General features: G+C 51.6%; 8 protein-coding genes and 1 non-coding gene across 9 annotated transcripts; 7 read left to right on the plus strand and 2 right to left on the minus strand.

Moving 5' to 3' along the window:
• Positions 1-421: 421 nt before the first annotated feature.
• Positions 422-568, plus strand: BJX68DRAFT_t152. Its single transcript has one exon. It is a non-coding gene; the product is annotated as a tRNA-Thr (tRNA).
• Positions 569-776: 208 nt separating this feature from the next.
• BJX68DRAFT_278897 (uncharacterized protein) lies at positions 777-4,020 on the minus strand (the record flags this gene model as incomplete). Its single annotated transcript, XM_071048622.1, has 5 exons — positions 777-1,468; positions 1,548-2,151; positions 2,193-3,353; positions 3,402-3,625; positions 3,676-4,020. The coding sequence occupies 5 exons, from the start codon at positions 4,018-4,020 to the stop codon at positions 971-973; spliced, it is 2,832 nt and encodes a 943-aa protein (XP_070894169.1). The 3' UTR covers positions 777-970.
• A 183-nt stretch (positions 4,021-4,203) lies between these two features.
• Positions 4,204-6,518, plus strand: BJX68DRAFT_246307 (bifunctional metallophosphatase/5'-nucleotidase). The gene is made up of 5 exons (XM_071041627.1): positions 4,204-4,518; positions 4,596-4,996; positions 5,069-5,502; positions 5,568-5,888; positions 5,935-6,518. The coding sequence occupies exons 1-5, from the start codon at positions 4,477-4,479 to the stop codon at positions 6,432-6,434; spliced, it is 1,698 nt and encodes a 565-aa protein (XP_070894170.1). The 5' UTR covers positions 4,204-4,476; the 3' UTR covers positions 6,435-6,518.
• Positions 6,519-7,752: 1,234 nt separating this feature from the next.
• On the plus strand, positions 7,753-9,644 carry BJX68DRAFT_183931 (MFS transporter). Its single transcript, XM_071037254.1, has 2 exons — positions 7,753-8,537; positions 8,585-9,644. The coding sequence occupies exons 1-2, from the start codon at positions 7,869-7,871 to the stop codon at positions 9,554-9,556; spliced, it is 1,641 nt and encodes a 546-aa protein (XP_070894171.1). The 5' UTR covers positions 7,753-7,868; the 3' UTR covers positions 9,557-9,644.
• A 150-nt stretch (positions 9,645-9,794) lies between these two features.
• BJX68DRAFT_246314 (uncharacterized protein) lies at positions 9,795-10,962 on the plus strand. Its single transcript, XM_071041628.1, has one exon. The coding sequence runs from the start codon at positions 9,835-9,837 to the stop codon at positions 10,828-10,830; it is 996 nt and encodes a 331-aa protein (XP_070894172.1). The 5' UTR covers positions 9,795-9,834; the 3' UTR covers positions 10,831-10,962.
• A 2,298-nt stretch (positions 10,963-13,260) lies between these two features.
• BJX68DRAFT_184053 (GNAT family N-acetyltransferase) lies at positions 13,261-13,904 on the plus strand. Its single transcript, XM_071037257.1, has one exon. It carries the CDS (start codon positions 13,379-13,381, stop codon positions 13,862-13,864), a length of 486 nt encoding a protein of 161 aa, XP_070894173.1. The 5' UTR covers positions 13,261-13,378; the 3' UTR covers positions 13,865-13,904.
• BJX68DRAFT_184052 (uncharacterized protein) lies at positions 13,905-14,398 on the minus strand. Its single transcript, XM_071037256.1, has 2 exons — positions 14,175-14,398; positions 13,905-14,112 (listed from the first exon to the last, which is right to left on the minus strand). Exons 1-2 carry the CDS (start codon positions 14,287-14,289, stop codon positions 13,946-13,948), a joined length of 282 nt encoding a protein of 93 aa, XP_070894174.1. The 5' UTR covers positions 14,290-14,398; the 3' UTR covers positions 13,905-13,945.
• Positions 14,399-18,802: 4,404 nt separating this feature from the next.
• On the plus strand, positions 18,803-21,376 carry BJX68DRAFT_184044 (PE repeat family protein). Its single transcript, XM_071037255.1, has one exon. It carries the CDS (start codon positions 19,019-19,021, stop codon positions 21,158-21,160), a length of 2,142 nt encoding a protein of 713 aa, XP_070894175.1. The 5' UTR covers positions 18,803-19,018; the 3' UTR covers positions 21,161-21,376.
• A 703-nt stretch (positions 21,377-22,079) lies between these two features.
• On the plus strand, positions 22,080-25,665 carry BJX68DRAFT_246324 (uncharacterized protein). The gene is made up of 3 exons (XM_071041629.1): positions 22,080-23,602; positions 23,659-24,254; positions 24,306-25,665. The coding sequence occupies exons 1-3, from the start codon at positions 22,535-22,537 to the stop codon at positions 25,219-25,221; spliced, it is 2,580 nt and encodes an 859-aa protein (XP_070894176.1). The 5' UTR covers positions 22,080-22,534; the 3' UTR covers positions 25,222-25,665.
• Positions 25,666-25,739: the final 74 nt, after the last annotated feature.

The raw sequence follows: 25,739 nt of genomic DNA on the forward strand, positions 1-25,739 counted from the left end.
CTTTAACCTTACTAACGTTCTCCAGGGGTCTACCCTTAGCATAAATGCGAGAGGTCCCGCGTTCGATCCGCGGCTCGGGCCTATCTTTTTCTTTTTGGTTTCCTTTGTGTAACTACCACATAGTCCCTGGTTGTCACGGCGTGGCCTGAGGAAACAGGCCACCCGCTATGACCTCCGAGGTCTCCGATGAAATATCCGCGTTCGGCGAAGGTCCTGGTCATTGACCCCCTATTGTAACGCTAGCATACTACCTTCCTTTCACTTATGTATCGTTATGGAATCCCAATCACCTTGCTGGAGCAAGGTTTAGCCTTTCACAATCATTATTCTTGGTGTAGTGGTGACCTTATACCTGATCAACTTATTGTACACCTCTTACACTGGTCATAGAACCTATAGATCCCGCAGTCAAATATCAATCGCCCGGGTGGTCTAGTGGTATGATTCTCGCTTAGTAAGTCATCTTTAACAATAAAATCAAATACGTCTTTAAACTTACTAACATTCTCCAGGGGTTTACCCTTAGCATAATTGCGAGAGGTCCCGCGTTCGATCCGCGGCTCGGGCCAGATTATCAATTTTTTTTGAAGGGTTGTTTTCGTACCCCGAGGATTGGTTGTCAGGCAGAATTAGAGAGAGTATGTATCTATCAACGCACGCTGTTAGCTAGCTAGGGATTTGCGAACTGTCGGCCTTTTTTTACCCAGATCCACGCGGTACTAATTTTTGTTTCTCTTGGAAGTCACACTAGTATGTATTATCATCAAATTGTGTATGCAGTAAGTACATCAAATCAACATTGCCTGCCACATGTCAAGCCCAACGTCGCGAGGCTCTGCTGCAAGGGCCCGATTGAGCAGTAAGTGAGAAAGAAGAGCCTGATCGCTTTTCGAGTCACGACTTGTGTGTCATACCACATCTCAACCTTACTAGTAAGGCTGCCAAGATTCCCAAGAGCCGCGACTCCTGTTCAAATTGTATCCATTCTGTGCTTTTTGCGCGGGTCAAATTCTTTGGCGGGAATTAAGGTAATGTGGTCATTAGTGTAGAAAGAGCCGGGCTGCGAAATACCCCTGGGAAGCGTTCTGGTCAATGAGCTCACAGTAACAAATTGCCTTGGTCTTGTAATAATGTTTGCAACGGATTCTCCCTCCATCCAGTGGACAAACGAATTGGCTTTATAGAGATCTCTTACCAGATTCGACGTCGCATACGACGATATTTCCACCGCATCCCTTGAGTACGTAACGCGAAAAGCCAACCGTGACCCAGGATCTGTGCTGAGGGTTTCCCGGGCCCACACGTGGGCGTGCCGCTGCCCGGGTGGTTTAATCTCGGCCTTGACAATGGCTTCCTCTGGTGGCTTCTCAACTTGAAGGAAAAGCTCAATGAATGAATGCACTGTCACAACAAAGAGATTGTTTCTTCTCGTCCGAGTTCCGAAATATTTGCGGCCCTGTAGGAGTTCCTCTCGGGTTTTGCCGCCAACAGTAAAGCTTCGACCACCAGCACCAGCACGAGGCGTTTTTTTTTTCCCATGGTGCGACTAGAGCCTCGACGGCAAGTGTGAAGGTTCCGTGGTCGTCAATTGAAATCTCAGAAGTTTCCAGGGTTTCTCTTTCGAGAACGTCTGCCTCTCCAACCTCTTGTTCCAATTCTTCTTCGAATTCTTCTTCCATGGCTTTGATGTCGTGGATTGAACAATCAATAGGATGGTCTATCTCAACCGGGAGCTTCTTAGTCAATTGGTCACAGAGATCCCGAACTGATTCAAGTTGTGCTTTATCAATCTTGAACTCCGGGGCATGACGTTTCTTTGACCTGTGGAATGAGCTCATAGAGGACGTCGCGGGGGAGTTTCGAGAAGAATGTGGGGTCACATGAAGCAAGACAAGGATTGCGTTGCTAAGACTCCCACCACCTTTTTCCTGCAAGAGAAAGATGTCTTCGTCTTTCGCAAACCCCCTGCGTGTGAGCCACAGGCGAGTCATTGGATGGAGCTCATCGAGCTTTAAAGGGTCCTGAAGTCCTTTTTGTTCATCTATGAAATCTCGGATGGCCTTTGTCAGGACACATCCATTGTCACCAGCGTAAGGGCGGATACCGACGGTGTTGGTGATAGCTGATGTGAAATGAAGCGCCTCGGATATCCTGTGAGTTTTCCGCCATTCCCGGAGGAGAAATGCATCGACTGGATTTGGTATAAGACATAAACCCGGTTGATAACTCTATTCTCAACGTCAAGAAACATGGGGAACTCCCCAGACTCGAGCTTGAGGCGCGTCTCCTTGCGCTTCGTGGGTAGAACAAGATCTTGCACTGCACGTCCACACATAAGCACCACGCGTAACATACTATGTCGGATAATTGATTGGTTGAAACAAACGATTGCCTCAGTCTCGAGCTTCTGGGTTGGCCGAATGGACTGTGTAGATTCGGCCAAAGTTCTTCGCATGGGATTTGCTGCCCAGGTTAAAGAATTCGTCTTGTTCCACCCACTATCTTGGAATTGGCGAGGGATAGGTATCTTTGCGCTGCTTAAGCTTTCCGATTCTGCATCAAATGAATCTTCCAATGCGAAGCCGACTAGCGCTTCGAAATTTCCGTTAGGCTGAACCCATGAAAGACCTATTGGCTCTAGGTCCTTTCTTAGCTGGTTCAAAAGCTCGGATTCGTTGAAATTTGCGTGCGACAGGGGCTCACTGATACAGAAAGACCGACTTAGCTGGAGATGTTGGACTGCGTCTTGAAAACGGGAATGAAACTCCGAGGATCGTAGTAACGGGCGCCGAAAGTCAATGTCAAACTTCTCAGCCTTTTTTCCGTACTCGTAGCGGAACTGGGCCCATCCGTTAATGTCGGGATCTAAAGATTCTTCCAAGCCAATAGAGAAACACTTCCGCACTGAGGGTCCAAGGGAAATGCCTTGGAGAACAGGGGGGATGATATTCAATCCTAGATTGGAGTAGGGTTTCCCGTCCTCCCTTGGCCCATAATAAGTCTCCAGAATGCTCCCTGGGAGCGATTGAAAGGCGTAGCACATCGTCATTTCCAGGATATTGAGAGCTACAGCCCGAAAGGTGCATGATAGCTCAGTATCCTTTGGTACTTGCCAGAGCTTAAGCCAGTTTGCTGCTCGACACCCTTGCCCCTGCGCAATGACATAATAGTGTAGTGTGCTCCTAGACCCGCGCAAGATTGCCCGATTATGGGTTTTGATACGCCCTGAGGGATCCTTAGACTGACCAGGATACGCGCGCCAGTATTCTCTGGTTCGTAAATCTGTAACGATATCCACGTAACCTTTATCCGGGCTCCAAAGATTATTCTGATGGGCTTGGACATCAAAAAGCCTGAAGATTCGTCAGAAAGTCTAATGATTAAAGTAGAATTTAACGTACTCCTCGGTCCGAATGAATCTACCTTCAAGTGTCTTGATCTGAGGATCGACCCACTCTAAAAGCATCTGAGCTACCTTCTGTGGACCTCCAAGTCTCGTAATTACAGAGCGATAAGGAAGCCGCTGCAGGTAGACGTCGGAGTCGGCCACGAGACGCGAAGCTAACTGAGAGATCGTGCTGTGAAGGGTTGGAAAGACAACATTTGGGACTAGTTCCCAGGAGTTCTGAATCCAAGTTAGTAGACAAGATTTCTCTAGGCAGCTTTAGAACTCACGATGCCAGTTTTCTGACCAGGGGGTGGCGAATGTGGAGGTTGAGGCCCAATTGTGTTTTGAGAGGTCAGCGTGATATCTGAACGGAGATCTGTAGACAGAGAAGGGGAGAAAGGGTGATTCACTGCTTTGTGGCCTTTAGACTTCTTCAGTTTGAGCTTTGTGCACTCGGCTTTGCAGTGTCCCATTCGGCGACAGTAACTGCATTTGGTGTTTGGACAGTCATCGCTTATATGGCCCTGCTCGTGGCAGCGAAAACATTTGATCACCGGGCAGTTTTTTCGTGTGTGACCTGCTTGCATCAGCCCACAGTTAGAACAGACTTTGGGCTCTGCCCAAAAAGCCATTTCGTATCCAAGTAGGAGAGATGACGAGAGGTAGCTCTAGCAAAAGCCTATCAATGTTACTATGGGACGTACCCACAACACAGATAGCCACTACTACGGTGTCCTCGTTCTGCCGTTAGTAACCGCCTACACGCCGTCCCCTCATGGTACATAGGACTCGGACTTGGTTGTTGACCTTTCTGACTCATATTAGGAAGAAATCTGCAGGTTCAAACCTGAAAGAGCAGGTCCAAAAAAAAAGACGGGAATGCGTTTGCCATTGACTCAAAAATCGTCCCCGTCCTTGACGTAGTCCCAAATCTCCAAAAAAAATCCTCAGAACCGACCCCAGCCTCACCTCCAGATCCCTGCTCTACCATGAAAGATCAGCGTTGAACCGTTGTATCCTGATATCGATCTTTTCTTCTCCCGGGCTCTCCACATTCAAGGGTGCCGAAGGAAGAGAAGCCTGGCATTATGCAGTCAGTGGAGGTCCAGCTCGTTCATTTCAACGATGTTGTAAGTGCTCTCTTCCTAAGAACTACAGTGTCTACCTTGACCCTTGACTCTCAAGAATGATGCAACTGACTATTCAGTACCACATTCCCTCCCCTTCCCTCTTAACTAGCTTTCTGAACATCCAGCGGGAGTTCGCATCCTCTAATCCACGGGCCCAAACCCTAACACTCTTCAGTGGCGACGCTTTCTCCCCCTCCCTTGAATCCAGCGTCCTCAAGGGCGAGCAGATATGTCCAATTCTGGACCTCGTCGGGATTGAAGTCGCCGCACCCGGTAATCACGATTTCGACTTTGGCAACGCTCGGCTCATTGAGCTTTGCGGAAAACTCAAGTTTCCCTGGGTGCTTTCGAATGCGTACCATCTACCCGATGGAAAGGCGAATGGAAAGGAAAAGCGGTTCTTGGGAACGGCACAGGAGTACCTCGTCAAGCAGCTGGAGAATGGGCTTCGCATCGGATTTCTCGGGCTTGCTGGGACGTATGTACTACCGGTTTTGATCTTGTCTTGGTGATTCGGTCTGCTGGGAAGGGTTGCATGCTGATGATACAGTGACTGGCCCTCGAACTGCGAAGACCTCCCGCCGTGCGAGATTGAGTCACCTGGGAAAGTCGCCAGGCGGGTAGCTCGCCATCTTCGAGTTCACGAGCGCTGCGACGTGGTCATTGCGCTCACGCATATGAGGGTTCCGGAGGATATGAAAGTCGCCAATGTGGCTGCGACTGGAGATTGTAGGATTGATTTGCTTCTCGGAGGGCATGATCATGAGGTGCTGCGAAGATTTGCAGGGGACACGGATCTCAATCCCGATCATTTCGAGCAAGGACGGCATATTGCCGACGTTGGAAAGAACGGCATGGTTCCTGACGTCGAGAGCAGCAACATCAGGATCGTAAAGTCAGGTACTGACTGGAGGGCGATGTCGCTGATACGGATGATCGTTCACAGGGATGAGCACGGCGCTGCTGTAAAATCGACGGTGACATGTAAGTAGCTCGCTGCTGTGCAAAGACCGCAGCGCAGCGCAGCTGACCCCAAGACAACCTTGAAGTGCGGCAGTATACCGATATCAAGGCTGCCGTTGGCGAGCCGGCTTCGCCCCCGGCGCATCTCGTCCAGACGATAGAGCGCATTCATGAGCGCGTTGGGTCTCTTGTTCAGAAGCCGCTCCTGCATTGTGCAATACCCCTCGATGGCCGCAACTTCACGATCCGCCGACAAGAGACAAACTTGGGCAACATGCTCGCTGATGCAATCCGCGCATTCTACCACTCTGAAATTGGCTTGTTCAACAGCGGCGCAATCCGCATCGACCAAGTCCTCAATGCAACCGTTCCCGACGGGAAGCCATTGCTTGTCCGAGACATGATCAGTAAGCCCTGATCACGCTGTGCGCTAACCAAGCACTGACAGCGCAGATATCTGCCCGTACGGCAATGCCGTGGTAGTGAAAAAGATCTCCGGTGAGATTTTGCGGCTCGCGCTGGAGAATAGCGTGTCAGACATGCACACGGATGGCCGGTTCCTACAGATTTCTGGGGTTAGGATGACAGCCTGCTGGAAGCGTCCTGAGGGGTCTCGCGTTCTAGATGTCCTTGTTGAGAGACCAAATGGGGGCTTTGAGCCGCTGAACCCAGCACAGGAGTATGCAGTCGCAATGCCCTCCTTCATCGCGTATGGGTACGATGGATTCACCTGGTTTGCGGCGGCCGAGACGCTCGTGAGCGACGAGACGGCAGTAACAGACTCAGGCTTGCTGCTTACGATGTTTGGGGGAAATGAGGAGGTGCCCCATGGTGTTCACGCATTGAACATTGCGCGTGCTCGGGCTGTGACCGTTGTAGGTCGAAACCCTGAGGATTCTTTGCCGATTGTGAAGCCTCTTCTAGATGGTAGGATCTGTTTTGTCGAAGTATGAGTTCCCTTCTAGACAGAGTAGCTTCGAGATCGATAGAAATTGCCAGAAGATGCTCGTCAATCAATAAAAGCTGGTCAATCCACATATCCCTTGGAATGTGTACTCGTAATGAGCTGACGTAGGCCCGTTAGACGATAGTACGCTGTCAAGAAAAAGCTGATTATTTCCGAGACCGTATACAAGGTGGTGCAAAGAAGACTTGAACCGATACAGGAAGTAATGGCATTCATAAAGCTATCCCGCAGCGATACAGATGGTCATTAGAAGATGTTCGCCATGAGGAAGAGGTCCCATGAAGATCAAAGCATTTTATGGAGGTCATTGGCCCTTCGCTTGCTCCCCAACATAGTTGATATTTCTCCAGTTTCAAGAGCTTTCGTTGTGCAAGGTCCTCGCTGCAACCTCGCTGCAATGGGGATAGAATCTTTTCCCCCTCTTTAGGCAGGTGGTAGGGGTAGCAGGGTAGAAGGGGTCTGCGTGCATCCTCTTACTGGCCTCGACTCATCATTATACGAACCTCGATATGTCTTCAAATGGGCCTACGGCCATCACTCGACGCCATTTCTCAAATAATCTATGGGGTCTGTGTTAGGGAAGCCTGAAGGAGCGAAGGGCCAATGGCCTCCATAAAATGCTTTGATCTTCATGAGACCTCTTCCTCATGACGAACACCTTCTAATGACTATCTGTATCGCTGCGGGATAGCTTTATGAATGCCATTACTTCCTGTATCGGTTCAAGTCTTCTTTGCAGTGGTCAAGAGGGTCACGGGACCATGGAAGAATGGGTTGCAGTGCCCCATACAAATTTTTTGAGTGACGGCGACATCCTGGCAGCGATCACAACTCAACTATCTATTTAGCAAACTCTATGGCTTGCAGACCCTTGACCTCAGACCGCAGAAACGCTGAAGAATAATAATGTTGACGCAAGCCAACGCTAAGCTGACTATGAAGACGGATATTTATCCAGCAGGACCTCGGCAAGGCGCCATCTCAAGATACGTAGCCGACGGCGTTTCCACTCTTTCTGCCCAAGAATGCTGCACCATTTCCTACTGGTTCTTCGGCTGGAACGGCAAGTCTTCTGGACTTTTCAGATTCTCTGAGGACCAGAAGCGGGCCCACCCGCTTCATTGAAAGTGGATAGGACCCAGCAAGGTCAAAATGCTTGATATCGCGACTGGGATAAGTTTTTTGGTTTCTCTTCTTCTCTGCCCTCTCTTCTTCTTGACTTTTGGTGTTCTAACGCAGTCATTAAGGGACCCATGCTCAATATTCACGGCCATACGCTTCGGCTATTATATATATATCCAACACCGACTTGGAAAGTCATCGACTTACGCTTGATGAGGGACTGAATATAGATAGCGACCCTGAACACCGGACCTAAACTATCGACTTATGCTTTATGAGAGACGGAATATAGAACGATATGGAGGAGAAATCCCGGGAAAACCCCCAGGGACCGCAGCATGAACTTGCGAGCACAGTATCAGACGACGACCACTCGGTCTCGCAGGGCTCAAACCGCACTCCAACTGTTCAGGGGAAAGACGCAGAGGACCGCGTTGCCGTCTCCAACTCTCAGCCAGAGGACGACCTGCCGGTAGTGGTTCCTCGACTCAAGCGACGTGGCCTCCTCGCCCAACTCACACTGCTCGAAGAAGTTGAGAATCCCAAGACGTATCCCCGGAACAAAAAATGGTTTATTACATTCATCGTTGCGGTTGCAGGATCTGTCGCCCCGTTCGGGAGCGCCATCTTCCTCCCTGCTCTGACGCAGGTTAGCGGGGACCTCGGGGCAACTTCAACTATCACGAATTTGACGATATCTCTCTATATGCTTGCGATGGCAGTGTTTCCCATATTCTGGTCGTCTTTCAGTGAACGCCTCGGACGTAGGACCGTATACCTTGCGTCGTTTTGCTTATTCGTCGTTTTTAATGTCCTATGCGCCGTGTCCACCTCTATCGGAATGTTGATCATCCTGCGCCTCTTGTCTGGAGGTGCCTCTTCGTCAGTACAGGCCGTTGGCGCTGGTACAATTGCTGACATCTGGGATACGCGCGAGAGAGGGCACGCAATGTCGATATTTTACTTGGTAAGTTTGTCAACATAAGATCCAATGGCTAGGTCTAATGGGAACAGGGCCCTTTAGCTGGGCCTTTGATTGCTCCTATCATCGGCGGAGCTCTGGCCCAGCGCTGGCACTGGAGAGCTACAATGTGGTTCTTCTCCGCGTACGGGGGATGTATCCTTGTCCTGATCTTATTTGGTTTGCCAGAGACACTATTATCGACAAAGCCTCTACTTCCGGAACAAAGAGAGCCAGAAGAACCGATTGGACGGCGTCTAAGCCGAGTCTCCTCGCGACAGGTCATTGGCGCAGCCGCGAGGTGGCTAAAGCTCCTCAAGGTCGTCTTCATAGACCCTCTGAAGATTATTTTATACCTCCGATACGTCCCCGTTCTGCTAACGGTCTACTACGCCGCGATAACCTTCGGATCATTGTACGTCCTCAATATTAGCATTGAACACTCTTTCGTCAAAGACCCTTACAACTTTGACACACTGATGGTCGGCCTGCTGTACATCCCAAATTCCCTCGGATACTTCATCTCTAGCATCTTTGGCGGCAAATGGATCGATAATATCATGATCAGAGAAGCCAAGAAAGCAAACCGCTACGACGAAAATGGCAAGTTGATATACCGACCCGAAGACCGCATGCGCGAAAACGCCGTCGTTGGCGCGTTGCTCTACCCAGCCGGCCTAATCTGGTACGGCTGGACCGTTGAAAAAGGCGTCTTCTGGATTGCGCCGATGATCGCGAATTTCTTCTTTGGAGTCGGCTCTATGCTAATCTTTGCTGTCGTAACCACGATGCTAACGGAGATGCTCCCCCGACGCTCCAGCGAGGGGGTCGCGCTGAATAACTTTGTCAGGAACATCTTCAGCTGCGTGGGATCTTTTGTCACGGTGCCTGTTATCAATGGGATAGGCAATGGGTGGCTTTTTACTATTTTGGGAGTTGCTGCTTTTGCGAGTAGCGTGGTGATTGTTGCAATGAGGCATTTCGGGGGCAGATGGAGAGACAAGATGGATTCTCTTATGCAATGACAGGGAAAATATATGTGATTGCAAAAGGGTCATTGAGCTGAGCAGCCCTACTTCTAATTGGGTTAGCGCATACGAACCTTGAGAGTAATGAGGGTTGAATGGGAGTCATTCGTCAGTCGTCACCCATTCTGCCTGTTGCCGGGTATTAGTAGGGTAGGGCTACGTTGACCCGAACCATGGACTATAAGAATGTAAGCTCACTACCATCTCACTTTATATCTCATTATTCCTTACATTTACTAACCCCATATCCCATACAAAATAGTCCACATATCAAAATGGGGTTCCCAACCTTTGTCTACAACCAACTCTTCGTCCACCCGCAGTTACCACCCTACTCATTCGCCCAGTTGGTCGTCATCATCACCGGAGCCAACACAGGCATCGGCCTCGAAACAGCCCGACACGTCTCCCGCCTCGGTGCGGCAAAGGTCATCCTCGCAGTCCGCAACCTCGCCTCCGGCGAAGCCGCCCGCGCCTCCATCGAGTCCTCCACGGGCCGCGCTTCAGGAATTGAGGTCTGGCATCTCGACCTGGCAGATACAGCATCCGTGCTTGCTTTCGCGGATAAGGCTCTCGCGCTCCCTCGCCTTGACGCCTTCATCGCGAATGCAGCTATCGCGACAAAGGTCTACAGTCTCGCTGAGGGCGGGTATGAATCCTCGGTGACGGTAAACAACATCTCGACATTCCTCCTCGCCCTCATCCTACTTCCAAAGCTCCAAAAGACAGGCACCGAGTATCCGAGCCGGTTCCGCCCCCCGCATCTCACCATCCTTACCAGCCAGGTGCACGCGTGGCCGCAATTCCCGCAGTGGAAGGATCCGCGCGGGGTGTTCGTCGCGCTGAGCGATGAGAAGACAGCGAAGATGGACGAGCGGTACCCCGTGACGAAACTGCTCGGCGTTCTGCTTACCCGGGAACTTGTCTCGCGACTCGGCAATGACCCTGGGGTGGTTATTAACTTGGTCGAGACGGGGTTCTGCGATACGGAGCTGTCGAGGGAGAATAAGGGGATTGAGGAGGTGGCGTTTAATCTCTGGAAGAGGTTGTTTGCGAGGACTGCGGAGCAGGGTTCTAGGACTGTGATTGCCGGCGTGACAGCGGGGAGGGAATCGCATGGTGCTTTTATGGTGAATGGGATTCCTGCGCCGGAAGCCCTCGGCAAATGGGTTCAAGGTAAGGATGGTGGCTTGGCAGGGAAGAGGGTTTGGGATGAGTTTTGTGAGATCGTTGAAAGCATTCGGCCTGGCGTGCTGAAGGGGTTGGCTTGATATGGATCTAGTCTTGGTTGGAACCGCCGTTGATAGACCATTTGGATGCAAAGTAAACTAGACCAGACCTACTTTGCACTATCAGTTAGCAATGCAAGGGAATTGGAGCTAGGCTTCTCGCTTCCTCTCGAGGTGGGGAGTCAGCCTGGAAAAATTATCAGGTAGTGAAGTAAAGTCTTGGAAGCTGTCGCAGAACTTGAAGTGAGGCAACACACATGCCATGGAGGCGGGACCTAACAGCGCACATGAGGCCCTCAGGCTGCCCAGAAGACTCGTCCCAAGAGGACAGTTGCTGCCTTCATTTCACCCTTTGATCGGTGTTTTGATATGGATTAGGTCAAGAGGAAATAGTAGCTAGGTAGCTGACTAGTGTGAAGCTGACGGCCGGACTCGCCAGGCAAAATATCCTTGACTTCAAAGCGCTTGCCAGAATCGTCCCGGGGAACCGTTTCCTGGTCAGTGGCAGGGCCAAACGCTCAAATTGCGCTGCATGCGGTATAGAAACGGAAAATACTAAGTGTCCATCTTGGAAACCAACCCTATCTATGGGGTTTTACAGGGAATGTGATAGTAGTTAGAGAAAAGGAACTCTTCCTGTTTACCTACAGGATATATAGTACTTGGATTTCAAATATAAATATTATGGCTAAAAGATCTCCGTAGAGTGGGCTTTTTTCGTGAGGAGAAAGGAGAGATAAGGCTTGCATGTAATCCATACAGGCATACTCCTAGATAGTAAGTACACCTCCTAAAAATAGGGAATTTTCAGGGTCTAGTAAAGCGACCTATAAGACCTACCTTAAATATCATGCAACCTGCAAGTTCTTCAATAGTAGCCGTGAGCTTACTGCATGATTAAAGTGCAATTTAGGTATTAACTAGACAAGGCTGGTATTAAGGCTACTAGCATTATTCCTCCATGGCCAAAACCTGGTCAAGGGTTGCCAGTAGGCACTCCATCATACCTCCCAAAAGCATCATCATCATGATTTTTGCGATTGTACAAAGATGTCAGGGTCATAAACGGTGGTACCTTCGCCGTTGTCGAACTCAATAGATTCCGTAACCAAGCCTTCGTTGACGGTACGGTCGGCTGTGGATGTGGATATGGATGTGTCGGTGATGATATCGGTATAGTCATAGATGTCAGCATCATTGTCACCGGCTTGCCCTGCGTCGCTGCGATTGGAGGTGGCAGAGGAGTTGACGGAGGGGAGGGTTTGGAAGAGGCGGTATTCGGGGTCTGTCATTTTCCTTAGTCGTATTTTCCGTAGGCTATTGGAAAGCCCGGAGATGAATTCGTAAAATGAGAAGAGAAGTTTATGGAGACTTATTGGCAGAAGTGGTTATATAGTGTCTCGTGGCGAGGTGATGAAGTGGTTATGTATGTAATGATCTGGGGTTGATGTCATGTCACAGAGGCGGGACACAGAGTCTGGATCGAACCAGACATTTACTGAGTCATTTGTGGTACTCCATGAGTAGGACAGAGTCTCTGCAGCCTACTAAAGATCTAAATCCGGGTAAAATAGAGCTCTTTTCCGTGGTTCATGTGCTCCGGTTCCCGGTTCTGCAGGTGAATATATCGCAGTTAGGGTTATGGCTGCCAATCCAATGCAGAGGACCCATCTACATATTTCAGTCATATCGACCATGTTGGTAGTACTTTCCATATATATTAAGATCCTCTTTGGGCTCATCGCACTTTCCTCGTGAAGGTTATGGCTGTTTAGGAAGGAGCCTCTGTTGGGAAAGCGCAACGGACTACCTCTCTTGACCATTCGGGGAAGGTACGACCTTTGACGTAAAAGGAAAGAGCGGCTGGAGCATCAGGATCGCGCCTTCCCTGCAAAAGGTCACCAGATACAAGGAGGGCGCGGTTGTTTACCAAGTGGATTGAAGTAAGGCGCAATGGGTGACAGCCCTCCATCGCACCTTCCCCGCGGCGAAAATTGTTCATGGATATTTTGGGAAGGTACGACTCTACATCCAAAAAGGAAGGAACGATGGGCATAGATCGGCCTGGTCGCACTTGCCTTGCAAGAGCTATCGAAGTATTAGAAAGGCACCCCCCTTGCGAGAAGGAAGGTATGATGGACGAGGACTGTCTATCCCACCTGCTCGTCGAGTGAGATGTCTCGTACTATTTAGGATTTAGGAAGGTGCGAGTTGAGATACCTAGAAGGAAGGAGCCATTGGCTGCTCTTACCTTTCCTGGACTGAGGTTACCCTTCTGCATTTTAGGGTTATCACATACAGGATAAATATAAAGGAGAAGTCACTACCATGCTAGAGAAGCACGGTCACTGTAAATTACTTATTGATATCAGGACTACAAATGTCTGGTCCTATGAATCTTGGGGTTGCTCTGAGACTCAATAGCGTATTCGTATGCTGGGATGACTCACACTATCGCACCACATCCCCAAGCTAAAATCACAGGACTGCGGTATACCTATATATCCTCCGCGGGTCATCTATCGATAAGAATAGACTCGTACGCCAATTTCAAATCTATCCTCGCCAAAGTCCGCGCCGCAACAGCATAATGTCATCGACAACCTCTCCCCCACAACCCCAAATCATCAAAGCAACGCCAGTCCACATCAGCCGTATACAAGCTATGGTAACTGCAGCATTCACAAAGTACATCGAGCGAATTGGAAAGCCTCCAAGTCCAATGCGTGCAAAATACACCGAGATCATTCAGACCCACGAAGTCTACGTCCTCCAAGACAATAGCACCATAGAAGGCTCTATCATACTCGAGGCAAACAACGAATCAAATACTCTAGAAGTCGGCAGCCTAGTCGTGGACCCTGCGGCACAGGGACGAGGATATGGACGACTTCTTATGGAGTTTGCGGAGGAGAGAGGGCGGGCGCAGAGACGACGGGCATTGACGCTCTATACAAACATTAAGATGTGGGAGAATCTGGGCTTTTATCGGAAACTGGGATTTGTGGAGGTAGGGAGGAGGGTGCAGGATGGGTATGAGAGGGTTTTCTTTGAGAAGGACATTTCCAACAACTAGTGGACGTTTGGCATGCGAGTAATTCAAATTTCGAATACATATCTGTCGAAACCTGTCAATCTAATCGTACACATCTCCTCCCTAGCACTTCTTACTTCCCTCCTGCACCGAGTCCGCACATCCGGAAGGACACAGTTTCGGGTGTCCAATGGCCCCGGGGTTCGTGCAGTGGTATAGGATACTGTTTGGGTCGGCGCTCTCATACTCCGTGCCCTTTAGTGCATCTTTGAGGTCCGCCTCTGTGAAGCCTGTACGTGCGTTGATTAGTATCTCAGCAATGAGGGGCGAGATTAGAAGAATAGATACGTACCCTTGGACTTGATCAACTCGCTCGCGCAGTAGTCGAAGCTAGGGGTGCAGATCTTGTCCGCGAGGCCAGTGCAAACGAGGAGGGAGAAGGAGAGAAGGAGAGTCGTGGGCTTCATCTTAAGGTTATAGAGGGGCTGCGCGTATTGAGGTGATGCCAATGAGTTGTCTGTCAATGGAAGATAAACTGAAGATTGCTAGTTGGAGGGCCAAGCTCTCGGGAGCATTCATGTTCGTCATTTATAGAGGGCTAGCATTCCTGCCATCCTGACGGATTTTGGCAGGAATGCGGGGATAGGTAAATAAACAGGATCCGGATATGCTATCCTGCAAACCAGATGGACGTCATGGACTATTGGAAATACGCGGAACACGGTGCGCGAAGAGTAAGGATGCTATTCAGGTTCATGATAGAATATGTGATCTTAGAACGTAATGTCGAGTCATTGATGCTGTTAGACAACTGGGTGGTGAATGGGCTTAGTACGGATATTCGAAGTATAGCAGAGAGAACCTGGCCAGCGGAATGGTATGTCTGAGCTTCTTCCATAGTACTTGGTCTGTGGGCTCGCGCTCGCTCACCCAGGCCGCTTAGTCTGAGTAGAAAAAAATTGGGCTTATTCAGCAGTTGCGTCGCCTCCAAACGATTCCAGTCAGAGACTTGGAGTACGTCTTGGATGGAGCCAGAGTTGCGGTATTCAGCCGCGCCGCCTCATAGCCCTACTCCATAAGAGCAAGTTCATGACATGGCAGGACAGTTGCGCTGATGTGGACACCGGTTGTTCGATAAAATAAGGACTTCCTGATGTCATTGTGACCCGAGTCTTGCTCTTTGGGGATTTCGTGTTCAATGTCCATTGTCCCCCCTCTGGCTGACCGCGAATATCCTGCCTGACGATCGGAGCATCTCCAGCAACGTGGAAAGCATGGGAAGGTTTCGCCTCCGCAATGCGTGTCCAAGCCCTTATGTATGTTGTATGCATTGATGCACTCTGCGACAAAATAGAAGGATTGCTGAGCCAAATTTTCCTTCAGGATTTTGGGCCGAGAAGCCTAAGAATAATTTTGAGATCTAATGGCTAGCTGGTTTGAGCTTTATCAAGGTTTCTCTCGAATCAAAGAACGGTGCAATGCTCGGATGCATGGACGGACATGAATCGGTTGCCAAACGGACGTCCTCGCCTCACTTTGTCAAATTAAGATGCCACCACGATCCTCGAGAGAGGTTCTCGGGTAATTCTTACTTCGAGTGGATGTTGCCGCTGGCCATTGAGAATGCTGATCATGATATGACTGATATTGGAAACTGGTGCCCTCTTCCAAGCTCTTCGATGGTGAGATGGTGAAGAAGAAATGATGACTCAGGAAAGAGAGATCGCGGTGTGAGTCTGAGTTGGCTGCCGGGTCCGGTGATCGACGCGGGGCTGCTGATTTGTCCGCTGTGGAGAAACACTTCCTTTTTTCCCTCTTCCTCTTCTTTCCACGCCCTCGAAACCATCAACAAACCAGGAATCACCAGTTCTTTGCATCAAAATTATGTTCTTTGATTTACTCCAGTAAACCCCTTGTCATCAAGGTTCCGGAAAATGTTCGTCCACAATTGAATGACACTCCTCAGACTCCTGACACCGTCACCTCCGGCCAAGCCCCGGTTTGGATCCATGCAGTCTCCTGTCGCTCGCCGAATGCAGGTGTTGGGCAGAACTCATGGTGGGGGAGATGAGCACATCTCTGCTCAATGCTCACGAATCCAAGCTCAGGAGCGCAGCAGTCCGTCTGCCATTGAATCGGTACTATGAGCCAATCGCAGCCAGTTTTGTCAATTCTGAATTGGTCTGGCAGCAACAATTTCGACCTCTATCAACGTCTTCCAGCGAACGGGTTGCGACAGGGGAATCTTTTCGACATTCCGGGCCTGGCTCGTGACTGTCGGTCTGCATCAGCGCTTACCTGTTGGCCCAGCCTCTCAAACGACGAAGGACTACTGGAGAAAAAGCAACCCGAAGTGCCCGAGAGGCAAGAAGTAGTGCCACCGTGCTAAAGCCACGCATACGGCGCACACCGCGCACACCGCGCCCAATGCTGCCGTATCGCTGCCCTGCCCGGTCTATCACTCGGACGCTATTGCCTCCTACTGCACGCTTCTCATGCGGCCAGCCCATACCTGCTTGCACCCTGATTGCACTTGCAATGTTCCCGAAGAGAGGGGCACGTCTCCTCTTCGTCAATCGGCCCACCAGGGCATGGGTCCTGTGAGACGTGGCCCAATGAGAACAAATGCCGTTGGGTAGTTCGTGGATGACATCCTCAGTTTCAAGCCCAAATCTCGACAATTTGGGGTGACTCCCAAACAGCTGGATGCTGGACGAACTACGATACGTCGCCTCGCCTTGGTCTTCCACAGGGACCTTACTGCGGTTGGCGGATAGACGGGATTCCCGCTGCTTTTCCCTTCTTTTTCGATCCGCTAGAGCATGAATATTTGCTCAACCCTGCCATCCAATATCTTTTCTTCTCTCACAATTCAATTCGATTCTGTCTCGTCGCCTCATATTTCTTTCCTTTTTGCAATTGACTGCTCACCTGCCCCTCAAACGAACGCCCCCCTTCAATCGAGGATTACACAGGCGTCCGAGACCTGACGTCTCATTGATTTATATTCGTTACTCAACCCTCACGCCATCCGAACCTATCATATTTTTAGATGCCACACCCCTAGCCTCCTGCCATGGCCAAAAAGAAGAACAATAATAAGAAGAAGAATAACAACAACAAACGAGCCCCGATAAACGACAACCCTCAATCCAACCCAGAGTCCAAGGTCTCCGACCCCATTGCCGACCCGGCGGAATCCGAGGACCATGTCGATGTACGCACAGCTCCCCACGTATGAGTATCCCTCATTCGAGAATTACCTTCGTTATCAGACCTACGACCAAGCTACGGCTCAGTTCTCTTATAAAACTATCACTGCGGATTCTCGTCTGACACCTAATACTCAGGACAACAAACCCGCCGAGCCCGCAAAGGAAGATGCCCCAGTAGACCCTCCAAAGGATGAATCCACTAGTTCTTCTGATGATGCTACCGCAACGGAGGCTGAAGGTATGCTATCCTGGTCTTTCGTTGAACCAGTTCACTGCGCTTGTACCTTTCCCTTCGCTGCAATCTTTCACTAACCATATATAGCTTCGTCAAGAGCAACGACACCTCCAGACCCTGTAGAGGAGCCGACGGCCTCTGAGTTGGAACCCCCTGCAGAGGCAGAAGCGCCTGCCGCAGATCCTGCTCCAGAGCCTACCGCGGAAGAGAAACCCGCCGAGTCAGCGGGCGACGCAGAGCAGCCTGCTGCTGAAGCAAGCGAGCCAGCTGACACGCCTGCGCCAGAACAAGTCGATGAACAGCCACCAGCTGAGACCACTGAACCGGATGCACCAGCTACAGAGGCTGCCAGCGCCGAAGTCCCTCCAACGGAGCCGCCTACGGAAGAGCCTGCTGCTGAGAAAGCTGGCGAGGAAGAGAAAGCTTCGGAGCCTGCTGAGGAAGCCGCAACTGTAGATCCAGAGGAAGAGGCAGAACAGCCTACGGCCGAAACGAGCGAGCCGGCTGATACACCGGTGCCTGAATCAACCGAAGAACAGCCCACCACCGCCGAGTCTACGGAACCAGATACACCTGCTGCGACCCCGGCCAACGACGAAGCTCCTGCGACAGAGACAGCAGGCGATGAACCTGCTGCTGCGGAATCAAAGGAAGAGACTACTGTTGCTGAGACCGCTGAAGGGGATTCAACATCAGAGGCTGCCGCCGAGGCTCCCGTTGAGGATCCCACGGTAGAGACACCTGAGCAACCTGCTGCTGAACCAGGCGAGCCCGCAGAAGCTCCTGTAGCAAATTCAACTGATGAGACCCCGGCCAGTCCCGCCGTCGAAGCAGAGTCGCCTGCTCCCGAACCGGCAGAAGCGCCCGCTGAAGAGGCACTAGCCGCAGAACCTGCCGGCGAACAGCCTCCAGCTACGGCAGTCACCGAAGATGAACCAGCCGCGGAGGCTCCCGAGGAGCCAAAGGCGCCCGCTGCTGAAAACCCCGCCGAAGAACCAGTGGCCGAGACTGTCACTGAACCAGAGCAGCCCGCTCCGGAGGAAAGTGCAGCAGAAGTAGCCGACGAGCCAAAGGATGCGCCGGCGGTTGTTGAAGCCGAGCCTGCTACAGAACCAACTGAAGAAAAGCCAGCCGAATCCGTTGAGGAGCCAAACCCTGCCGAGGAGCCTGTACCAGACAACAAGCCTTCAGAGCCCGCAGATGAGCCAGCTCCACCTGAGTCTACTGAAGAGGTGCCCGTCCCGGCTCCGGCCGACACAGAACCACCCACAGAAGAAGCTGCGGCACCAGCTGCAGAGCAGAGCGAGGAGCTAGCGCCTTCTGCGGATGCCGTTCAAGTAGAGGCTCCTGCTGCAGAGGCTGAGGATGAACCTGAGCCCGCTGCTGCACCTATTGAAGAAGCACCTGCTCCGGAGCCAAGTGAAGTGGCAGCGCCTCTGTCGGTGGAATCGGGTGAAGAGAGCGCTGCGCCAGAGCCTGTGGAGGAGGTGAAGGCAGCGGAACCCAGTGAAACCCCGGAACCGCCTGCTGAGCAAGCAACTGAAGAGACGCCAGCCGCCGAAGTCAGCGAAACGCCATCTCCTGACGCACCCGTGGAGCCAGATCCGACACTTGAAGCAGCCCCGGAGCCAGCAGAGGAAGCTGCCGCAGCGGAGCCTGAAGAGCAGCCTGTGGTCACGGCTGCTGGAGGGCCTACAAACGGTGTGTATCCATTTTCAAATGATTATAGTACGTTGCTAATCAATCATGGAAGACGACTTTCCAGATTGCGACCCAGAAGCTGCACTCGATAAAGTTGAGGCCGAGAAAGAAGCCGCCGCACAGCAGGCCGAGGAGGACGCCAAATTGGAAGCAGAGGAAGCAGCTAGAAAGGCAGAGTCACTTATTGACCTCGAAGATGAGCAAGAGAAACCAGAGGCAGCGGCGGAACCCCCTGTAGAAGAGGAGGAACCCGAACCAGTGGCCGAAGCCGAAGTTGCTGCACCAAGCGTTGAAGCAGCAGCCCCAGAGCCTGAGGCTGCAGAGGAGAATCCCACGGAGAGCGCCCCCGAGGAACCAGGTATCGAAATCGAGGACAAAGGTGAGCAGACGCCCGTTGCCGAAGAAGCCGCTTCGGTAGAAGAGACAGCAGCAGCAGCAGCCGCACCTGTCGATGAGACACCAGAAAGCGCACCCGAAACCATCGAAGCCGAACCCCAAGCTGATGAACCAGTACCTGAAGAGCCTGTCGCGGCCAACGAGACTCCAGAGCAGACACCTGAAGAGCCCGCGCCTAGCGAGCCTGCTCCAGAGGAAACAGCACAGGAAGAAGTGCCAGCACAAGAGCCATCAGTCGAAGTTGAGGCCAAGGAACCCGAGACTTCTGTCCCAGCACCTGCGGAGGATCCCACCCCTGCTGAACCCGCTGAAGAAGTCGTTGAGACTGCCCCGGCGGCGGATGTTCCGGACGATGCGGCCAGGTCACTAGACGAGCCAGTACCAATCGAAGAGCCGGCTGCACTCACCGAGCAGGCTCCTGAAGAAGCATCGCCTGCGGAAGCGTCGCCTGAAGAGCCCTCGATCGAAGCGGCGGCTCCGGAAGAGCAACCCGTCGAAGCACCCGTTGAAATCCCGCCCGCAGAAGAGCCGGTGCCTGAAGCCCAACCCGCGGAAGCGCCCGCTGTTGAGGAAGTACCGGTTGAAGAGCCAGCTCCTGAGCCAGTGCAGCCAGCTGAGGATGCTCCTGCAGACGAGCCTGTTGCTTCTGAGCCGGCCCATGTAGAGGTAGTCCCAGAGGCGGCTCCAGCTGAAGAACCTTCAACAGTCGAGGAACATCCTATTGATCTAGACGTTCAGGAAACTTCCAGGGCGTTGGACATCTCAGATGTCCCGATAGACTCCGCCCAAGTTGGTCCCCTTGACGATCCATTGGATGCTGAAGAAAGGGACGTTTTCGGCGAACCTTCTCCGAGAACATTCATCCCAGAAACCTCAGCAATGATTGGTGCTGAAGATGCTCCTGGTGATCGGTTTGCCCTTGTCGCCGCAGAGGCTCTAGAGCGCTCTAGACGAAGGAGAAGACGATCTTACGTGGACGATACCTACGGCGAACGACGCCCTTCGAAGAGTTCATCGGAAGGACGTCGCCATAACCACCACCACGCACCGCCCCAGCCGAAGCCTGAACGCAACAAACTGAGCCAGCGATGGTTGTCAGCCCTCGATGAATCAAGAAGACAGTACGAGGAGAAGTCGAAGAAGGAGCACAGACGACACCACCGGTCTAGTACCGAGAGAGAACGCCCAACTGTGGAAAGAGAAAGGACACATGAACGCTCGAGGCGAGCGGAGGGTATGGAACGCTCCATGAGCACCAGGGAGCGAGAAGGTGGACACAGGTCAAGACATCGGGGCTCGGGTAGCCATGAGGGGGACAGAAATGAGGAATCATCGTCGAGACATTCGCAATCCACGGTCCCTAAGCCTCGACACTTCCTCAAGTATGCTCCGTCCGAGGAGGAGGTAACAAGCAACGGACCGCTTCCAAAGCTTAGCGGCTCAAAGGCTCTTGCGAATATCGTTGATCAGCAACGGAAGCGATCGTCTGCCAGCCACTCTCATGGCCACCGTCATTCGACCGAAAGGAGGGATAGCCATGAGCGGTCCAGTGGCTCTCGTCGCAAGGAAGAAGACCCTCCCCGCGAGACACGAAGAGCCCGGCGGAAGTCCGAGGTGATCGTCGAGACGCAAGAACATCAAGAATACCAAGAACCTCAGGAGGAGACTTATCGATCAAGGGACGATCCTGAACGTCGACGCCGTCATCATCGTCGGAGGCGCGATCCGACTCCCCCGCCGAGCGCTGCCGCTAAGCTCAAAGGCATTTTCAAAGCAATCACCGCACATTGATACGACTGATACGATAACATTACTCATTCAGACTATGCATTATTAACTTTACACCACCCGTCCAACATTTTGTACCTTGCATTTTGGAATAGGATTGCCGGCAGCTGTTGGGGCTGTACCGAGGAAAGCATCGCAGGAGCATACTAGCTAGTCATTCAAAGTTCATGATGAGAGACGTGCATAGCCGGTGTCTGCATTTACATACATTACTACATGCTTTGCTTTTTCTTATTCTTTTCTTGGGACCACGTTATATATCACAAATTTCTTGTATATCAATCAGATTGACCTACTTAACTGACGAATGTGAGTACGTTATCTCATGTCAACACTAACATCACTTGTTGAAATCAAGGATTGGGGCGCTAAAGGTCTAGACTACTCTAGAATAAGGCTTATGGCATTAAGGTACCAATGCAGACGAACCCCTCTGTCAATAATCTGACGAGGACTTACTCCGTCGTAGTATGGGGTGAGCATGTTTTGCTTGGCACCCCGTGACCCTCCCGGGGAGACTGGCTTCATTTCGGACAAACTTGGAAAACCCCACGAAATTTACTGTTTGTGCTATAACTGCTACAGTCCCGGCTTGCTCATTCTATTGGACAAAAACATGGCAATTGCTTTATCTTGATCTTTTTATTTCGGTTCAGACTGCATAAACCTCCTAGATAATAATATCGCGCTGCCCGCTTCAAGCGACGCAACAACATTGACGGATCTCCCACCCCGCCATTGTGTCACGATCAACCCCATTATTGGAGTCGAGATTTAGCCAGGACTGCAGGAGTGACTCGAACATCGAATGATCATTCGATGGATCAAGCTGTGGAGGACGGTTGATGGCCAGTGATCCGCCATCCCCGGCAGACTAAATGGGTTGCCCCCAGCAACCTCATCGTGTTTACCTCCTCTGACTGCAGCTAACCCACTGTCGCCGCTGTAATGCAGTGGCATCGACAGATTGGCTCAGGCAACAGATGATGATTCAAGCTTGTTGTCCCCTCTAACTCTGTGCAAGGCTTCAAATTCCCTGGCTGCCCGCGCTCGGTCTCCTGCGGTAACTGTTGCTGCTGCTGCTCCCGCTCAGTTCTCCCCCAGCTGCTGCATTCCTGCGCTTTTGCCTTTGCTTCTCGTTCAATGTCTTTTGCATCGTCGCTGCGCGTGTTGCTTTGCATTTCTTCTTTCCGTCGCCTTATCTTCTCTCCTGCCGCTTGTTCCTGATCTTCTTTGCTTTTCCCTTGGTCGGTTTCTGCATCGTCCCGTGTTATTGAATTCTTGGTTGTTGTAAGTCTTTGCGCCTACCCGCTCTACAAGCGCTGTCTCATACTCTGGATCCTCATTGCCTCGCTCCAGGCTAGACACGATTTAGACATGGCTCGCATCGCTCAGGCGCCTGCAATTTTCGATGATGCCTCTCGCTCTCCCACCAAAACCTCTGTCTTTCGATCACTCCTGTCCTCCAAGGGCCACAAGCGGAACCAGTCCGCCGACGACGCTTCCCGCTCACAGCCCTACACGAGCCAGCCCTCGACTATTTCTCTTGCCCCAGTGGAACAGAGTCCGACCCCGGCCACATCGGCTCAGCAACCGCTCGGCGAGATTGTTCCCAACTACGATGCGCCAGACAATGGCATGTTCTACCCTGTCTCACCGACAAAGCCCGGGAAGGGAGGCTTGCACAAGAAGACTAAGAGCGCTGTCTCTCTAAAGTCTCTCAAGAACTACATGGAGCGCAAGGACAGCAAGCCGGAGAAAGCATTTGACGACCCAAGCAACGCGCCGAAGAAGGCCAAGTCGACGAATAGCTTTACCGCTATCTTGAAACGGTCCCAACACGGAAGGAAAGCGGAGGAACCAAAAGGGATCCGCGACAAGGAGAACAGGAGTCCCATTGATCCTACAGACACCTTGCCTTCTCCGATCTGGGCTCAATACGAGACAACGTCGACCTCAACGCCGACGCCATCATTCCGCGATGATGCCCCCTCCCCAGCGCGAAGCAACAGGCGACGAACCCTGCAAGAGGAGGTCTCGCTGTACACCCCCAAAGGTTACTCGCCGGCCCAACAACGGAATTTCTATGACTTCCACCAACCATCCCTGACGAGCCGCAACAATCCAAAGCCGCGCCCAAAGTCGGACTTTTTTGTAGGGGGCAGCAAGATGAAGGATCTGTTTGGTGGTCCTTTCCAGTCAAGCAAGCAGACTTCGAATGATCTGCCAGGGTCCCCCTCGTCGTCCAAGATGGATCGCGGGCGGCCTCGTGGTCTTTCGAGTCCTGATGCTCGTCCCGAACTGGACTTGCAGCCGCCAGCTAGCCCAAAGAAAGCCTCACGGGTGCAGGAAGTCATCTCGGCATTCAATGCGAAAGAACGTGAAGCTGACCTGCAGAAGCGGCTTAATGCGAAGGATCTTGAGAGCGAGTTTGAGAAGCTTCTTGTCAGTGCACCTCTCCCTATCGCCCTATAGCATTGTGTATCACTAACCTGTGATAGGACGCAAGGAATATCCCACACAACATGAGGGACAAGATGAGGTCACTCGATACCAACATCAAGGCTGACTTTATCGAGAAAGACAAGATTGAGAGTGCTGGACCCCACAGCGCCGGAGCGAGTTCGTATGCAGCAGAAGGCTCCGGGCGTCGAGGACGTGGAAAGGAAAAGAAGGAAGACCATGACAGCTACGACAGCAAGGGGTCCCGATCACGATCCAGAAGCCGTGGGTTCACATTCCGAGGCAACTCGTCATCGCCATCGAAGAAGCCACGGCCAGAGAGTGGAGGCTCTCACCGGCGCCCTAAGTCTGCGGATTTCGGTACTCCCAACGGGCTGTCCAAGATACTTACACCTTCCACATCTACCACTTCCCTCGCCGCGACTGCACGTCATGATACAGCCACAGATCCCTCGGACTTTGTCCACTATCTCAAGGAGATACGGAAGCCTGAAATCATCGAGGTTGGCAAAATACACAAGCTTCGGATTCTTCTTCGGAATGAAACTATCAGCTGGGTTGATAGCTTTATTGCTGAAGGGGGCATGGATGAGATTGTACAGCTGGTTTACCGTATCATGAAGGTGGAGTGGAGGTGCGTTATATCTTCCAATACAGATCTGACACATCGGCTAACTCTGAGCAGGGAAGAGCACGAAGACAACCTTCTTCATGAAACATTGCTATGCCTAAAGGCCCTTTGCACAACATCCGTCGCGCTACAGCGCTTGACCAGCATTGAAGCCGAGCTCTTCCCTGCTTTGCTGAGCATGTTGTTTGACAAGGACAAGAAAGGCCCCAGCGAGTTCACCACTCGTGGCATCATCATCAACCTAATATTTACTCAGCTCTCGACGGCAGTGTCTAGCGAAGATGCAGCAGTCCGTGCCGGGCGAATCCTATCATATCTCAAAGATCCAGCCGAAGAGAACCAGCCCCTCTCATTCATCGCGAACATATATCAATCGCGCCCATACCGAGTCTGGTGCAAGGAAGTAACCAACGTGACCAAAGAGGTATTTTGGATTTTCCTGCATCACCTCAACGTGATACCAGTCGTGGAATCCGACAAGTCCTCCTCTGAGAGTTATCGTGAGCGCCACTTTCCGGCGCCTCGACCACCCGTCCCTGCTGCGCCCTACGTCGGCGGGGTGGAGTGGGACGCGACTAATTATCTTGCATCGCATATCGATCTCCTCAACGGGCTCATCGCATGCTTGCCCACAGCGGAGGAGCGCAACCAGCTCCGGTCAGAACTCCGCGCATCGGGGTTCGAAAAGGTCATGGGCGGCACCCTCCGAACCTGCAAAGAGAAATTCTATTCTTCCGTTCATGACTGTCTCAGGACCTGGGTCTCTGCGGCAGTAGAAGACGAGTGGCCACATCTTACGGTCCGCGAAGGCCCACCAAGACAGGACAGGTCCCCGCCAAAGTCTCCCATCAAAGCGAGCCCTAAAAAGAGCGCACTGGCCGACGCCCCCCCAAAACTAGACCTAGCCCTCAACCTCCCTCCCAAAAACGGGGTATCTCAATCAAACGAGCCTATTGGGAACTGGCTATGAGCTTGTTTTTCTCCTCAACGCGCCCCCCGCTCTGCTTGTCTCCTCCATAAACATCATTTATCAAGAACGCCCACCTCAACTCTCCTCCCACCCTCACTCACTCCCAACATTTGCATTACCTTGTCGTTCTACAGACCTCAGACTGTTATTTTGGGTATCTCAACCCTTTCCGGCGTTGGCATTTTGGCGTTTTGGGTGCATCTATGAATCATTCTCATCATCATATTCATCTCTCTCCTTCGTTTTTGGCCACGGCGAAATGATCTTATGAATAACGGGGCTGTTTTTTTTTCCCTTTTTCTCTTCTTCTCTTTTCCAGGCCGACTTGATCAGTTCTGAAACCTTCGTTTTTGCTATTGTTGCATGCATGCATCTCAGACCGGCCTTGACTGATTATTGTAGTACAGTACAGACAAACAAACGATGAATGAATTGAACTGATAGGGTTTTCAATAAATCTGTGTATAGGGTTGAATTACCAGTGTATATGAAGGCCTCGAGATTGTCAACTACTCGAT

This window comes from Aspergillus pseudodeflectus, assembly GCF_044049435.1.
Source record: "Aspergillus pseudodeflectus strain CBS 756.74 chromosome Unknown BJX68scaffold_63, whole genome shotgun sequence".
Lineage (NCBI taxonomy): Eukaryota > Fungi > Ascomycota > Eurotiomycetes > Eurotiales > Aspergillaceae > Aspergillus > Aspergillus pseudodeflectus.

What these genes read in the sequence shown, in the direction of transcription:
- BJX68DRAFT_246307 (XM_071041627.1), top strand. Translation starts at nt 4,477, where the DNA reads ATGCAGTCAGTGGAGGTCCAGCTCGTTCATTTCAACGATGTT. An exon ending in TGTAAAATCGACGGTGACAT is followed by an intron (nt 5,503 to 5,567) that starts GTAAGTAGCTCG and finishes ACAACCTTGAAG; the next exon opens with TGCGGCAGTATACCGATATC. An exon ending in GCTTGTCCGAGACATGATCA is followed by an intron (nt 5,889 to 5,934) that starts GTAAGCCCTGAT and finishes CTGACAGCGCAG; the next exon opens with ATATCTGCCCGTACGGCAAT.
- BJX68DRAFT_183931 (XM_071037254.1), top strand. Translation starts at nt 7,869, where the DNA reads ATGGAGGAGAAATCCCGGGAAAACCCCCAGGGACCGCAGCATGAACTT. An exon ending in CAATGTCGATATTTTACTTG is followed by an intron (nt 8,538 to 8,584) that starts GTAAGTTTGTCA and finishes TAATGGGAACAG; the next exon opens with GGCCCTTTAGCTGGGCCTTT.
- BJX68DRAFT_246314 (XM_071041628.1), top strand. Translation starts at nt 9,835, where the DNA reads ATGGGGTTCCCAACCTTTGTCTACAACCAACTCTTCGTCCACCCGCAG.
- BJX68DRAFT_184053 (XM_071037257.1), top strand. Translation starts at nt 13,379, where the DNA reads ATGTCATCGACAACCTCTCCCCCACAACCCCAAATCATCAAAGCAACG.
- BJX68DRAFT_184052 (XM_071037256.1), bottom strand. Translation starts at nt 14,289, where the DNA reads ATGAAGCCCACGACTCTCCTTCTCTCCTTCTCCCTCCTCGTTTGCACT. An exon ending in CGAGTTGATCAAGTCCAAGG is followed by an intron (nt 14,113 to 14,174) that starts GTACGTATCTAT and finishes ACGCACGTACAG; the next exon opens with GCTTCACAGAGGCGGACCTC.
- BJX68DRAFT_184044 (XM_071037255.1), top strand. Translation starts at nt 19,019, where the DNA reads ATGGAAGACGACTTTCCAGATTGCGACCCAGAAGCTGCACTCGATAAA.
- BJX68DRAFT_246324 (XM_071041629.1), top strand. Translation starts at nt 22,535, where the DNA reads ATGGCTCGCATCGCTCAGGCGCCTGCAATTTTCGATGATGCCTCTCGC. An exon ending in GCGAGTTTGAGAAGCTTCTT is followed by an intron (nt 23,603 to 23,658) that starts GTCAGTGCACCT and finishes AACCTGTGATAG; the next exon opens with GACGCAAGGAATATCCCACA. An exon ending in ATCATGAAGGTGGAGTGGAG is followed by an intron (nt 24,255 to 24,305) that starts GTGCGTTATATC and finishes AACTCTGAGCAG; the next exon opens with GGAAGAGCACGAAGACAACC.